The sequence below is a fragment of the Notothenia coriiceps genome, unplaced genomic scaffold (assembly GCF_000735185.1).
Source record: "Notothenia coriiceps isolate Sejong01 unplaced genomic scaffold, NC01 NC01_scaffold00036395, whole genome shotgun sequence".
Classification (NCBI taxonomy): Eukaryota; Metazoa; Chordata; class Actinopteri; order Perciformes; family Nototheniidae; genus Notothenia; species Notothenia coriiceps.
Window position 1 is genome coordinate 1130905 of NW_011369096.1, and position 15268 is coordinate 1146172.

Consider the following 15268-nt stretch of genomic DNA (forward strand, 5'->3'; position numbering starts at 1 on the left):
TTTCAGTATAACAACAACCAATCTAAGCCACAGACTGTAACCAATCACAAAAGATCCAATCAGTGAGGAGACAACAAGTTCTATAGAACACACTAAATCCTGATTTTTAAAACTTAATTTGAAAGAAGATACAAAATCAGTGGTTCTATGTCATTTTTACTACTTTTTTATTTACTTTACCTCTATGTTACATGTTTTAAGGTTAATATTTTACTTTTTGCCAAACTCTTAAAGGCAAACGTTTATATAATACCTTTAATTATTATGAATATTTGTTTTACTTAAGGAAAAGATAAAATACTTCTTCCACCACCTACTGTACAAAATATGTTATGCTTAATACAACAACTCTTATTTCAACTGCTTTTGCTATGTGTGTATTCAGTGCAAGAAATACAGGAGCGAGTTCACAGAGGAGAAGAAGGCGGTGTTCGAGGAGAAGCTGGAGGCCAGTGAGATCTTCAAAGATAAAAAGGCTCTCTACGCCAGCAGGTACCTTACTAACAAGGACACTGCTCTTTATTTCATAGGTACAAATAAAATCTCTTAATTTCACAAAAACTTCACACTTCTCACGTTGCTCCAATGTATTTAATCTCAGTGTGAGCCAGCCCTTCATGGGAGACTACCTGGAGATCAGCAAGAACCCCAAATATCAGAAACTGAACAGCGCCATGGACGAGAAGGTCCTGCTGGCTGACGTGGTCAACAAGATCAACAGGGCCAACGGCAAGGTAACAGAGATCACTCACACTGCAATATCTTTAGCTTCTACACAAGCCAAATGGATCCAACATTTGAGCTGTGGGTACGTCGTCACCCTGCTGTTTAGAGTTCAGCTCCACTTTCCCCACAGGCCTGGTAAAGCACAACCCTATTAAGTTGTTTCGATGAGTATTTCACCCCAGCTGTGAGGCAATCTGATGTTTTCTGACACCTTAACAGCTGACATTAGTTTCTGTTCTGCAGATAGGAGACATGTGGGGATTTATGTTTCACTCTAAAATCCTGTCCCAGGTTCAAGATGAGATAAAACGATGCTGCTAAAAGAGGTTGTAAAATAATTGAATTCAAAATACTACTCTTGGTTTTTGAAAGCCGATTATGAACCATCCATGTAGGCCTTTTGTCCCCAGAGTCAAAGCTAAACATTAATAAGCAATCTGTTGTTTTTTTATGCTCCATTTATCTGGAGATAAAAAAAAAAAACTGCAGTTCTGTTGCAACTCTTATTATTTTTAAATCTAAGCTGAAGAATTTTTCTTTTGCCACTGCATTTTATTAAATAAAATAACAATATATATGAGACACAGCACAGTGATTTAATTTTTTTAAATTGTATAACTTGTTTCATTTATATTGTCTTGGCTTTTTAATGACCGTTTTTAAATGTATAAAAATGTAATCTTATAATGTTGTTTTTTTTTTAACACCATGGTGTAGTATTTGTATTATAGTATAAAATATCAGGAAAAATATAGTATAGTTTGACATAAATATTACTAATAAATACATAGTATAGGGTTGAAAAACGACAAAGTAAACTGTGGAAAATATTTTAAAAAACAACAGTATACTATATCCAAAATACGTGATAAAACGACATAGTATGTCAAAAATAAATCCTATGTTTTGTAAAGAGGTTTGAATTGCCATGTTATTCAAATCTGCTATTTAAATGATCTTGCCTTGTCATGCCTAAAAAAACATGTTTAGTCGTTGAATATTGATTTATATGATTGTTTTTAAATAATGTTTCGGACTTTATTTGCTCCGGTTGCAGGGCACGGCTCGGATCTTCCTGCTGACTAAGAACAGCGTGGTGCTGGCCGACCAGAAGACGGGTCAGGTGAAGGCCAGTGTCCCTCTGCCGGACCTCACCAGTGTGTCGGTCAGCACGCAGAGCGACGGCTTCTTCGCTCTCAAACTCAAAGAGGTAAGGGGCAGGTACGATGTGAAGTTGGATTTTAGTGCAGGTATGATACAGTACCGATCATCATCTAACTCAGCAGGAGAAGAAGTGTGAGGATTTTCTCAAAAAGTTGTCTGTTGTGACTCTAAAGAGAAGTGTTAAACAGCATTTGTGTTGTATGGTATATCGAAATATCTTGAACGACACCGAAAACAAGTTTGCACAATACAGCATTTTCTGCACACAGTGTAAATGTGTCTAATATCCAATACTATGTATTCTGATCCTGATAGAATCACAGTATGATCCGATACAGCTTTTAGCTGTTTAGTTGAACACCTGACATTGAGGTATAGGCTACATTGGGTGTGGATTTATGTCCAGTATTTTGCACTGGAATTATACAATAATCACTCAGATTAAAACCTTTGCACAAAGTTGTTCTTTACATGTAGTTTTGAAATTTTGAATGATGCTAAAAAAATCTAACTTGCTGCATTAAGTTGTGTGTGTGGGAAGGTTTTGGCAGTGTTGCATTACGAAGTCATGTTGTGGGTTATGTATTTCTGCCTTTGGGGAAGTAGACTTCTTGTTTCCTAGTCTCAGCATGATGTTTTTTTGGATGGGTAGCTCAAGCAGAGTGCATCCATACAAAGTTATGTTGACATCTTATTTTTTGGTGGAAAACAAGATGGTATCATATCTTTATTCAACAACAGAGGGCTGTGCTTGAGGTTTTAAAGAATATTTTATTGGCCAGTTTAGTGTTTTTTAGAGGGATCGCTCTGAAAGGGGGAGATGGATAGGAAGACATGGGTAAAGGGACCTAAGGCTGGATTCAAACCTGCATCTGTACCAACTGAGCTACGGTATGCGGTGGCCTTGGATTTCAGTGTTTTTTATTCAAATGCCATTGTGTTATTTGTCTCCAGGGATCTGCCTCAGCCATCAAAGGAGACTTCCTACTCAGCAGCGAACATCTGATCGAAATCATCACCAAACTTCACCGCACCGGGGCCACGGCTGCAGACAGCGAGCAGCTCAACATCGACATCTCAGACGAGTAAGAGAGCCAAGTCAAAATCCAGTAATTCTCCTCAAATGATCCAAGTTTGATTATGTTTAACGACGTGGCTAAATGTTTCTGTTTGGCAGGTTTCTGGTGCAGTTCAAACACGACAAAGTCTGCGTGAAATTCATCCAGGGAGGTCCCAAGAACGGCAACAGCGTGTCCTGCAAGCGCAAGAACAACCGCCTGCTGGAGGTGTCGGTGCCTTCAACGGTATAGTGCAGCTTCTCTTCGCCAGATTTGTTTAGGGGGATGATTCAAAACCACCGCCTACTCCTGAACTCAAGAACCATCACCCCCAGTGCCCACCCTAAGGACTGACAGTGCAGTTATTCGCCTTTTGTTGTGTTGTTGTTTTTTTTCTTCCTTCACTCTCTTTCTTATCAGATTTACTATGGCACCACTATAGCTGGCGCCACTTTTTTTTGGCAAAGAAATCCCTTATCTGGGTTGCATGCCACAAGAGTTTGGTCAAATGTTCACTGGTGTTTTGTAAAACTGGGGTAAAGAGTTGAAAAATGGATGAAACAAAGAGAAACATTTTGGTGGAGCACGAGAGGAATGTCTCCACCAGCGGCGATGTTGATTGTTCTGACTGTATGTTGATTTAGTCTTCAGAGAAAAATGTCATTATAAGAACTCTGACATTTTTCAAGCCTCAACTGGCCTTGACTCATCAATTTTTTTTAGAATTTGAGATGAACTGGGAACTTTTGGGGCCCCCTGAAGAACTTTAAATACTGCACTTGTTTTCACCTCGGTGTAATCAAAAGAGGATGAGCTGAAACTGATATTTGATTGTATGTTGTTTTTTTTTCTATATATATATATATTTTCTCTGAAACAAAGAAGGGTGGGCAGTTGATAAGTCAAATGTAATTTGCTACGTAATTGTCGAACCACTTTTTGTATCCTCCTTTATGTGCCATTGAACAGGTTACATGACTTGTCACCTGTCGGTGTACAGATATAAAACTTAGATAAAACTGTTCCCTGTTTACGGAAGAGAAGTAGGTTGTTTCTTTTGTTTGTTCTGAGATTATAGAATTCTTTATAGAAATTCTGACTTTATCTCGAACTCTAAAGAAAATGTCACTTCTGGTCAGCTCTAAAAAAAAAAGAAGAAGAAATAAATCACATGTGGCCCTAATCCTCTTCCGTAACTGTTCTTGACATCATTGCCAAAAATGTTTGAGATGGGGAATCTTTTAAACCTGCGGAGGTCAATTTAATGTACGTTTTTGAACATTTTTACAGCACTACAAGTGATCAACTTCCATTTACCTAATTTTTGGATGATTACCCAGCTTTATTTCAGCTGTGAAGACCCATTTTAAACTGAATTGATATCCTTAACTCATATGTAATTTAGGAGACCCTCTGGCTATGAGGGACACGATTTAAGACCGAATAAAGTAAATACACTTTCTGTAATATCAAGGCCAGATTCAAAGCCAAACCTCCGATATCAATCTTTTTTTGTGTGTGCAATAAATAAAATGCTCATTGTACCGTTAGCTGTACATATGCTCCGTGTGCTGTGGCCCTGGCATGGACGAGGGTTTTTCACTAGTCATTTTAAACTGCCGTGTTTGTAAAGAAAAAAGCTGTTCTTGCCACTGCCGCTTTAGTCGCTGTAGTGCTTGACCCACTCTGACCAAATGTGTATTTTTTCAAGGGGGAAAACCAAATTTAAGGCGTACACGATCATAATCAATCTGAAATAGTCGACCAGTTCTGCTACAGCTTTGGTATATATTTACATGCAAGCCAAATTTGTCAAATAAGTGATATATTTTCAGGTATATAATCTTTATTTGTACTCTGGTGTCTGTGAGGGAATAATGCAGCCAGACTTGGTTTTGTTTTGTAATCCGGTTAACCTGGGTTTGTACGTTTTTGTATTTTTTAATGTCACACACGACACAGGGACTCGAGAAATCCGTTGTGGATGTCCCACGCGCGGCGGGAACGATGGAGCTGAAATGCCAGTTTTGATGCTTTCTCTTCCTCGGCACAGTTTGAATGCATTTCTGCTTTGATGACCCCCCACATCCCTTTCCCTTTTCTCTGTTTTGTATTTGAACAATGGCTTTAGCTGCAAAATGATGTCTGCATTCTTGTGTGCCTAAATGTAAACCTGTGCTGAGAGACACGACATGGACATGTTTCAATAGAACTCAGTGTTGCATTTACAAGTAATCTTTTTCTTTTTTAAATTAAAATAAAAATCTGTAATAAATAAATAAATGTTATTCTTGGGTTCTGTCCCATTTTTTATTTTCATCATCCACACCCGAATCCCGAATCCGATGAGCAATACAGAATGTCGGGGAAAAAAAGAAATTATATATATATATCACAAATATTTATAATACATACACCTGGCTTCTATCACACAATTGTATACATGCTACACTATTTATCTTTTTAAATACTAGTACTGGATGTCTATTTTGTAAATTGTAATTTGGGTAATTTCAATTTTTATCTTTAATATGTTTGCATGCTTCCTTATTAATATTGACTCTTTACTTTTGCTGTAACAATGTTAATTTCCTCTTTTTGGGACGAATAAAGGGATTCTGATTATTTATACAAATAAAAAAAGTAAATAGAGATATTTATGTAAAGTAAAATGTGAAATGATGATAAATAGTTAAAATGTAAAATAAGGATAGGAAATAAAACAATAAAAATAACATTTATATAAACATAAGAAATTAAATCAAATGTAAAATAACATAATGTAATACACATATTTATATTGGCAAGAAGTTCAAGTAAGAATGTGCAACTAACAGCTCAAATAAAATACAAATGTTTAAATTAATAAGAAATAAGTAAAATCTTTAGAATAAGCAATAAAAACTATCAAATAAATTCAATATATTTTTATAAATACAATAAATGAAAGTAAAATAAAAGATAAAAAATAAATAATAATAATGATAGAAACACTCAGGTAGGAGTTAAACTGTGTAATGGCAACAGGCAGAATACAGTATACATGATGTTGTAGACACTTTTTTCAAAATAAAATGACTGAATCTTACCATCTTTCGAGGCCCTGGGTTGCCTTTCATCAGCAGTATCGCCACGGGGTTGACCGGGTTGGCCCCAACTAAAAAAAGGGGTGGGGGTTATATAGAGGCTGGACGACCAGGCCTTGTAGTTAAGCAGCTTGGCAGATGTTTTGCATCACATCTGCGGAGAGCTGTCCTGGGGTTACATTCTGCGGCTTTGGGAGAGCTGCCGGCAACAGGTCTCCAGGGAGCAGCCCTCAGATTGACTGGTAAAAATAGCATACCATTTTGGGCTGCCCGGTAGGCTACTCGGTTCCCACCACTCTGCAGGCTGGGAAAGGAGGGAGGAGCCCCGACCTCCCAGTGGATACCCGGCCCCTCGCTGGGAGCTGGAATTGTACAAATCACAATCCCATATCCTGTAAAAACCTGTTTTATCGAACAACATTACATCAGCATTAAAGCACGACAAGAGTTGTTACAGGTGAAAATCCTGCATGCAAAAACCAACCTAACTATAAGTATGGAATTGGCGCTAAAATGTGCTTAAAGTAGGCTACCCTGTATGCGTATTTATCTCTATCCAATTTCAAAATATCATATATTACCTTACTTGATTGTGATGCATTAGTGTGTTATTATATGTCAATGATTATCAAAAGATGTATTTATATTGTGTACTAACTAGTAATCAGAATCTATAAAGTATATTAAGCTCTTAGAGGAATGTAATGGAGTGAAAACTAAAATACTGGCATTTAAAATGTAGTGGAGTAGTATATAAAGTAGAATACAATTTAAATACTCAGGTAAAGTAGGCTACATGAATATAGGCTACAGTTTGAAACTTTTCAGCACTGTTAATTTCCAAACTATTTTGAATATCTTGCACCAATATTTATCAAATATGCTTTATTCATCGGACACCATTGAAACTATGACAGCCAATTGAGTTTATTTGGAGCATGAACATGCAGTCCTTTCTCACAGAGTGGAGACACATGGGAGGTAGTACCATGCGGTTTTGAGATTGGGTAGTCTTTAGTGACATCCCGTGGATTTTAGATGACATAACAATCAAATACAAAAAGGCACAAGAGGGAGCTAGAGGAGTATCATCAATCGAGAAGGTGTCCTTGGTCATGGCCTTTATGATACATAAAACAGCCATCAAGCTTAAGGAAAATATAAACTGCATTCTATAACCTTTTTAAAAAGTACGTATTTTTAAATGACGCTTTCGAATAATAAATGTTCCTTCTTTATAAACTGGATGTGATTCAAGTTTTCTTATCAGAATATTGGTACTTAAAACAGATAAAGTAAATATCGTAGGTGACTTTAATATTCATGTTGACGACGATAAAAATAGCCTTACTGTTGCATTTGACTCTGTATTAGATTATATTGGTTTCCGTCAGTGTAAATAAACCAACCCACTGCTATAATCACACTCTCGACCTTGTTCTGATTTATAGTGGGTTGGTTTATTTACACTGACGGAAACCAATATAATCTAATACAGAGTCAAATGCAACAGTNAGGGTTGGCAACCCTGGTATCCAGTATTATTTACACACTATTAATATTCGGGCTGTTAGTACTACATGCCGCTGTGTGTGTCTGTGTGTGTGTGTGTGTGTGTGGTGCTGTGTGTGTGTGTGTGTGTGTGTGTGGGTGCTGTGTGTGTGTGTGTGGTGTGTGTGTGTGTGTGTGCTGGTGTGTGTGGTGGTGTGTGTGTGTGTGGTGTGGTGTGTGTGTGTGTGTGTGGGTGTGTGTGTTGTGGTCTGTGTGGTGTGTGTTTGTGTGTGTAGGATAGAAGGCGAGAGGAGCTCCAGGTTGGATACTCTTCGCCAGCACTCCTCGCCGGGATGATCGGCTGCTAAAGCCTGTGACGTGCGGATTGCTCTCGCCTCGGTGAGCGATGACAACACGTGCACACCGGTCACACACACACAGCACACACACCACTCTCACACGTCTCACACACAGTCACACACCGCTCCACGAACTGCAGCTCACCACACTCAGTCACAACACGCCTGGTCACACACCAGCACACACTCAGGGGCACACAGAGTCACCACACGAGTCACACACAGTCACACACGAGTCCACACACCAGTCACACCCACACACACACTGAACACACAGCTCACACACACGCGCCAGTCAGACGACACCTCTTTCACTTCACGTTCCATCTATGTCTTATCTTCCTCCTCTATTATAGCCAAGATGTCACCACTCATACTCATCCTACTCTCTCACACCCTTTTGTTTCTTATCTCCACTTCTATTCCGTATTACTACCATTTCTATCATGCTCTATCTCCCTTACACATCTTCACACACAGTCCTCCATGTCATTAGTCTCTTACATTCTTGTGGCACACACACACACAGTCCACACACAGGTTTTTTCTTTCACACAGTCACAGCTTCAGTCACACACACAGTCTACACCACACGTCAATCACCACGTCGACACACACACACACACACACACACAGCAGTTCACACACACTACGTCACACATCAGTCACATCACCAGTCACTACGTCCACACACCTAGTCACAAGACATCACACAACACAGTCTAACACACAACCAGTCTACACACCATCAACCACGTCACACTACACACAACACACTTACACACACACAGTCACACACACACACACGCACACGACAGTCACACACAGTCACACACAGTCACACACACCACACAGTCACACACCCAGTCACACACGCAGTCACACACACAGTCACACACACGTCACACAGCACAGTCCCACACAGTCCACACACGCTCACACGCGACACCACAGTCACACACCAGCTCACAACGTCAAACACACACAGTCACACACAGTCACACACACGTCACACACAGTCACACACACAGTCACACACACAGTCACACACAGCTCACACACAGTCACAACCGTCCACACACAGTCACACACACACGTCACACACACAGTCACACACACAGTCACACCCACAGGTCAGCACAGCACAGTCAACACCAGCTCACACACACAGTCACACGACAACGTCACCACACCACAGTCCACGTCACACACACACAGTCACACACAGGTCACACACCAAGTCACACCGACACAGTCACCACACAGTCACCAGGTGCACACACACACAGTCACACACAGTCACACACAGTTCACACACACGAGTCCACACGCAGTCACACAACACATCAACCACCGCACAATCACAACACACAGTCACACACCAGTCACACCACACACAGTCACACACACCTTCACGCACACCAGTCACACCAGCATCACGCCCACACAGTCACAGCAGTCACACACCAGTAACCAACACACAGTCGGACACAAAGTCCACACACAGTCACACACGTCACCACACAGTTCACACATCACAGGTCACGCACACTCTCACGCACACGTCACAACACAGTCACACACGTCACAATCAGTTCACCCACACAATCACCACGTCACCCCAGTCCACACACAGTCACTCACGTCACACCAGTCACACACACGCAGTCACAACACAGTCACACACACAGCACGCACACCAAACACAACCAACACAGTCACACACACCAGTCACACACCCAGCCTCCACACACTCACCACACACAGTCACACCAGTCACACACACAGCACAACACACACCCACCACAGCACGACACACGCACACGTCACCACAGTCGCACCAATCACACACACAGTCACACCACAGTCAGCCACACCAGTCACACAAAGCACACACACGTCACACCAAACACAACGCTCACACACACAGTCAACACAGTCCACACACACCCAGGTCACACACACAGTCACCACAGTCACACCACAAGTCAGCAGCTCACACACCAGTCACACACACGCAGTCACACACACAGTCACACACAGTCACACCAGCACGTCACACACACAGTCCAACACAAGTCAACACAAGTGCACACCCACACACACACAACCACACATCACCACACAGGTCACACAGGTCATAACACACAGGTCACACACACGTCACACACAGTCAGCACACAACGTCCACACAGTCACACACACAGCTCACACACACTCAGTCACACACAGTCACACACCAATCACACACAGTCAACACACATCACACCACACCCACACACACGTCCACACCAGTCACCACACGAGTTAACCACACAGTCACACACGTCACACACACGTCACCACAACGTCACACACAGTCACACGCACAGTCACACACACAGTCACACACACGTCCACCACACAGGCTCACAGTCAAGTCACACACACAGTCACACACACACGTCACACACGTCACACACACAGTCACACACACAGTCACACACACAGTCCCACCACAGTCACACACAGTCACCCGACACACACAGCTCACACACAGTCACACACGAGTCACACACAACAGTCACATCACGAGTCAGCACCCACATCTCACACACACGTCACACACAGTCACACACATCGTCACCACCACTACCCACAGCTCACACACACAGTCACACACGTCACATTACAGTCACACACACCAACACACACACACCAGTCACACGAGTACACAACACAGTCCCCAGCTCACCACAAGTCACCACACAGTCACACACACAGTCACACACAGTCACACCACACAGTCACACCACGTCACACCAGTCACCACCGAGTCACACACACAGTCACCAGGTCACACCAGTCACACATACGTCAGCACACAGTCCACACCAGTCACGATAGTCACACACACGTCACACACACGTCACACACGTCAATAATCATCAATAATCAATGCTTTATTTATTAGCCCCAATATCACAATGTTACATTTGTCTCAGTGGACTTCACAGTTGTGTCAGAATATCAGTATGACAATCGACACCCTTTAATGTCCTTAGGCCCTTCACATCGTACAAGTCAAAACTTCCAGGAGAACCCACAGTTAAAGGGAAAATGGAGAACCTCAGGGAGAGCAACAAGGAGGGATCCCTCTCCAGGACGGACAGACGTGCAATTACGATGCCAGATGTGTAAATTGAAAAGATAAGTACCATTTGCAACTCTTAGTAGTCAAATGTTTGGAAATGCATGTGTGGTCTAAAGGAGATGATCCACGAGTATATCCATCAGGACTTATGATACAGGGCCACAGCCACGACTCAAGCATCCAGGATCGCAATCCATGACACAGGGCCGCCAGGATATCCATGACCTTCCGGATCCCGGGGCGAGTATTATTGACCACCAAAAGAAAGAAATTTGAGGGCGGAGCTGGGCTTAATCCGCGAACATGAGTAGTACACATGGTAGTAGCAGAGGAAGGAAGAAGTAGATGTCCCGACAAACTAAGCCTTATCAGCCAAACTAGGGGCTGAAGTCTAATCAGCCTACTATAAGCTTTATCAAAAAGGAAGGTCTTTGCGACTCTTAAAAACGGATAGTTACAACTGAGGAGCGTGTGCACGATAGATTAGGGATGTTACATGCCGCCGCAGTTCCTGCTGATGCAAACCTGGAACGACTGATTCCAAAAGTGCTCTGTCAGCTTTGAGTCAAAAGTCTATGGGCTTCCCATGGTCCGTAATTATGTATATGGGCAGGCACTATGATCGAGCTCTAGGACAAAGACAACGCCACCTAGTATGTTGGAACAAGTCCCTTCGCTCTGCCACCGGTCTTGATTATAGAAGCTGTTTGTGGACTGGTATATAATGATTCTTTAAGGTAAGACTGGCGAGGAGCCCTAGCCCATGTTTCAGGATCGTTTGGTGTCTCGAGGACTCCGAAGAAGATAAGATACAGAAAATTATATAATCTTCCTCATTGTTGAGTTTCTCTTATATAGGCTGGGAGACTCGATCGACAGGCGCAGGCCTCTCTTGACGAGAACATGTCCACCACTGCTTTCTCAAGAATTCAACTAGCGAGGCAACGCGAGTCACAAGATAACAGTAAACCATCAGGAGCTCACACTCATACATAGTTTGGACACACTCTACAAACTCCTCGCGCTCCGATACCACGAGTGTGTGCATCTTATAAGAGCCCGATGTCTCATACTCTCTACGTCACACTCCGATCGAACTCACTCTGAGATCTCACTGACCATTCGTCGAGTCGCAACACACTACGCGCAGCTACACACACGCTCCCCACAGCAAGATTACATAAACACGCACGATCACACCGTCACACACAGCACACAACATATCTATCACACTCACAATTACTCAGTTAATCACAGAACACAGTCGCTAGTCTAATGAGGAACATTAAGAAACACTTCTCGTCATATTACCACGTCTCATGATGCTTAGCGACACAGAATCTCGCAACTGTTCACACCAGGTCACCCAAGGTCACTCACAGTCACACACACACACACACTGTCACACAGTCACACACAAGCAGCGATCTACACGACTACGTCCGTTGCAATAGAGCACTTCTAGAAGAGAGACACACGAGTACGGACGACAATCACAACTGACACTAGTATCAATCTAGCATCTCAGTAACCACACATATCACCACACGTTCACACACCACGTCAGGTTTATGGCTGAAAAGCATTCTAGTTTACTATCTAGTGCAAGTATCAGAACTTACGCCTTCTGGGAGCTGTGACAACACCATACTGGTCAAAGCAAGAGGTCATTGATTTGTTTCTAAGAGTAGCAACTTTTACGTTAAAAAGCACATGAAAATCATTACTACTGAGTGCTATGGGAATAGAAGGCTCAGTCGAGCTGTGGCCTCTCTGTCAGCCTGGCTACAGTGCTGGAAAAGCAAATCTTGCATTATTCTTATTCTCATCTATTAATGAAGAGTAGTATGCTGCTCTCGCTTTACGCAGTGCTTTCTTATATTCATTGAGAGTAATATGCCAAATTAAACAAGATTCTTCAAGTTTAGTGGAACGCCATATCCTTTCAAGTTGTCTCGACTTTTGCTTTATTTTGCGGGTTACGGCATTATGCCATGGAGCTAATCTATGTTGTTTTATTTTCTTCTTTTTCAAAGGAGCAACAGAGTCTAATTTTATTCGCAGTGCATCTGTAGCACTAGCACAGGCATTAGGGGACATTTCATGAGTTCCTCCAAGTCCAATGGCTCCTCTGCACGTTGTGACTTGACAAGGAGCAGGAAAGCAAGATTGCTTTGCTCCCAATAATGGATGACCTGGAATGATATTGATAGTGTATCATTAACAAATATGGGGTCACAACAATAAAAAATAAAGGGTATTAAAATACTTAATTTCAATAATATAGTAGACCTCAGGTATTGGAACATCTCATTACCTTTCCCTGTGAGGATGTGAGGGTGACCTTTTTGTTACAAGCTTCCATAGTCTTGAGTTTCTTCTTTTTGATTGGGTCAAAGAAGCTACCTGGCTCTCTGCTCTGTAGCCGTTTGATGAACTCAGCTTTAGCATTCTTGCCCACAGTTTCTGCTTGTAGCACGTCCATCTCGACCTCCATGAGGACAGGAGCACCAGATGGTCTGAGATGGTGAAGGGGTTCGTAAAGTTCCTAATCGTCTCGATGGTTCGCTGAATGGCCTCCTCACCCTTTTTGACCTCTGCCTTCTCCAGCTCCCGATGTTTCCCCGCCCTTGGGCAGTCTGGGACTTTGATGAAGTCCACCATCTCAAGGGTCTTTTGATAAAAGTGTGCCCGTGTGGAGGTTGTTTGACACCACCTCTGGTATGCCCCAAACTGTCTGTATAGTCCAGTGAAGCCACCTTAAAAGTATGAAACAAATATGTGATCTACTGCTCCCACACAATAATTTACATGTATTTTAATTCAGAAATCATCAAATAAAATGTGGTTTTGTGAGAGCANTGCGCTGCGAATAAAGTTAGACTCTGTTGCTCCTTTGAAAAAGAAGAAAATAAAACAACATAGACTAGCTCCATGGCATAATGCCGTAACCCGCAAAATAAAGCAAAAGTCGAGAAAACTTGAAAGGATATGGCGTTCCACTAAACTTGAAGAATCTCGTTTAATTTAACTTTTGTGGAATCAGCTTCCAGTTTGTGTTCGGGTGGCAGACACCCTATCCATTTTTAAGATTGTGCTAAGACCTTCCTTTTTGATAAAGCTTATAGTTGGGGCTGATTAGATTCAGCCCCTAGTTTTGCTGATATAGGCTAAGTTTGTCGGGGGACATCTTACTTCTTCCTTGTCTCTGTCTGTACCTGTGTACTCTCATGTTCCAAATAACCCAGCTTCCCCCAAATCTCTTTTTGGTGTCTATCTACGCCGGGATCCTGAGTCGTGGCTGATCCTGTTGCTGTGGTCCTGGACCCTGAGTCCTGGATCCTGAGTCCTGGATCCTGAGTCGTGGCTGATCCTGTTGCTGTGGTCCTGGATCCTGAGTCCTGGATCCTGAGTCCTGGATCCTGAGTCGTGGCTGATCCTGTTGCTGTGGTCCTGGATCCTGAGTCCTGGATCCTGATCATATTACTTCCCTGATGGCTCCCACAGGATTGTTGATATCCTCGTGGATTCATCTTCTTATTATAGACACATGCATTTCCAAACATTTGGACTACTGTCGTTTTGTCATACTGATATTCTGTACAAACTGTGAAGTCCACTGAGACAAATGTAACATTTGTGATATTGGGCTATATAAATAAACATTGATTGATTGATTTTCCTGTCTGTATTTCCTTTGTAGCAACTACATGAATTCCCCTCTAAGAATGTGAGATATAGGAATTGTTTTGTAAAGCAAACATGGTATTTTTTGTATTTTTCCTTTAGCATTGTTAACTTTATTAACATGTTACAGTACAACATGTATAAATCAATCAAACGTTTGTATAAAGTGATACTTTCAAACATAACAACATAATTGTGCTATTTTATTGCTAGCCAAACTAAATACAGCACAAAATACATAAAGAAACACATTATATAACTTTAAAAAAAAGCTTTTACATTACATTTATTTGAGATAAAAATAGCCTCTTGACTAACAACAGAAATGTTTATTAATGTGATCTGTCCCTGTTAAATAAATAAATAAAATAAAAGGCTTCAGTTGCCATGCAAAACTAATCGTACAGTAGCTTATTTCTGAAGCAAACAGGACACGTTTGGGAACTCTCCTTAGGGGATTTCATATCCTGTCTCAATTCACTGGACTACAATAAAAATAAAAATGCTGTTGCCATGTAATAAACTTAAGTGCAGGTGAGGAATTCACTTGCTCTCGAACAACAT

At 41.7% G+C, this 15268-nt stretch overlaps 1 protein-coding gene and 1 long non-coding RNA gene across 5 annotated transcripts in view; one reads left to right on the forward strand and one right to left on the reverse strand.

The window, feature by feature from the left end:
- Nucleotides 1-5236, forward strand: part of myo1b (myosin IB) — a 73442-nt gene extending 68206 nt beyond the window's left edge. For all 4 annotated transcript variants that reach the window (XM_010792223.1, XM_010792224.1, XM_010792227.1 and 1 more), the window contains 5 exons: nt 386-492; nt 602-734; nt 1784-1936; nt 2845-2975; nt 3068-5236. In XM_010792223.1, coding sequence (XP_010790525.1) covers nt 386-492; nt 602-734; nt 1784-1936; nt 2845-2975; nt 3068-3200 — 657 coding nt within the window. In that variant the 3' untranslated portion in view covers nt 3201-5236. The remainder of the gene's footprint in view (nt 1-385; nt 493-601; nt 735-1783; nt 1937-2844; nt 2976-3067) is intronic.
- A 2565-nt stretch (nt 5237-7801) lies between these two features.
- LOC104963616 (uncharacterized) lies at nt 7802-14309 on the reverse strand. The gene is made up of 3 exons (XR_800338.1): nt 14299-14309; nt 13752-13754; nt 7802-7896 (listed from the first exon to the last, which is right to left on the reverse strand). It is a non-coding gene; the product is annotated as an uncharacterized lncRNA (long non-coding RNA).
- Between the last annotated feature and the right edge of the window lie 959 nt (nt 14310-15268).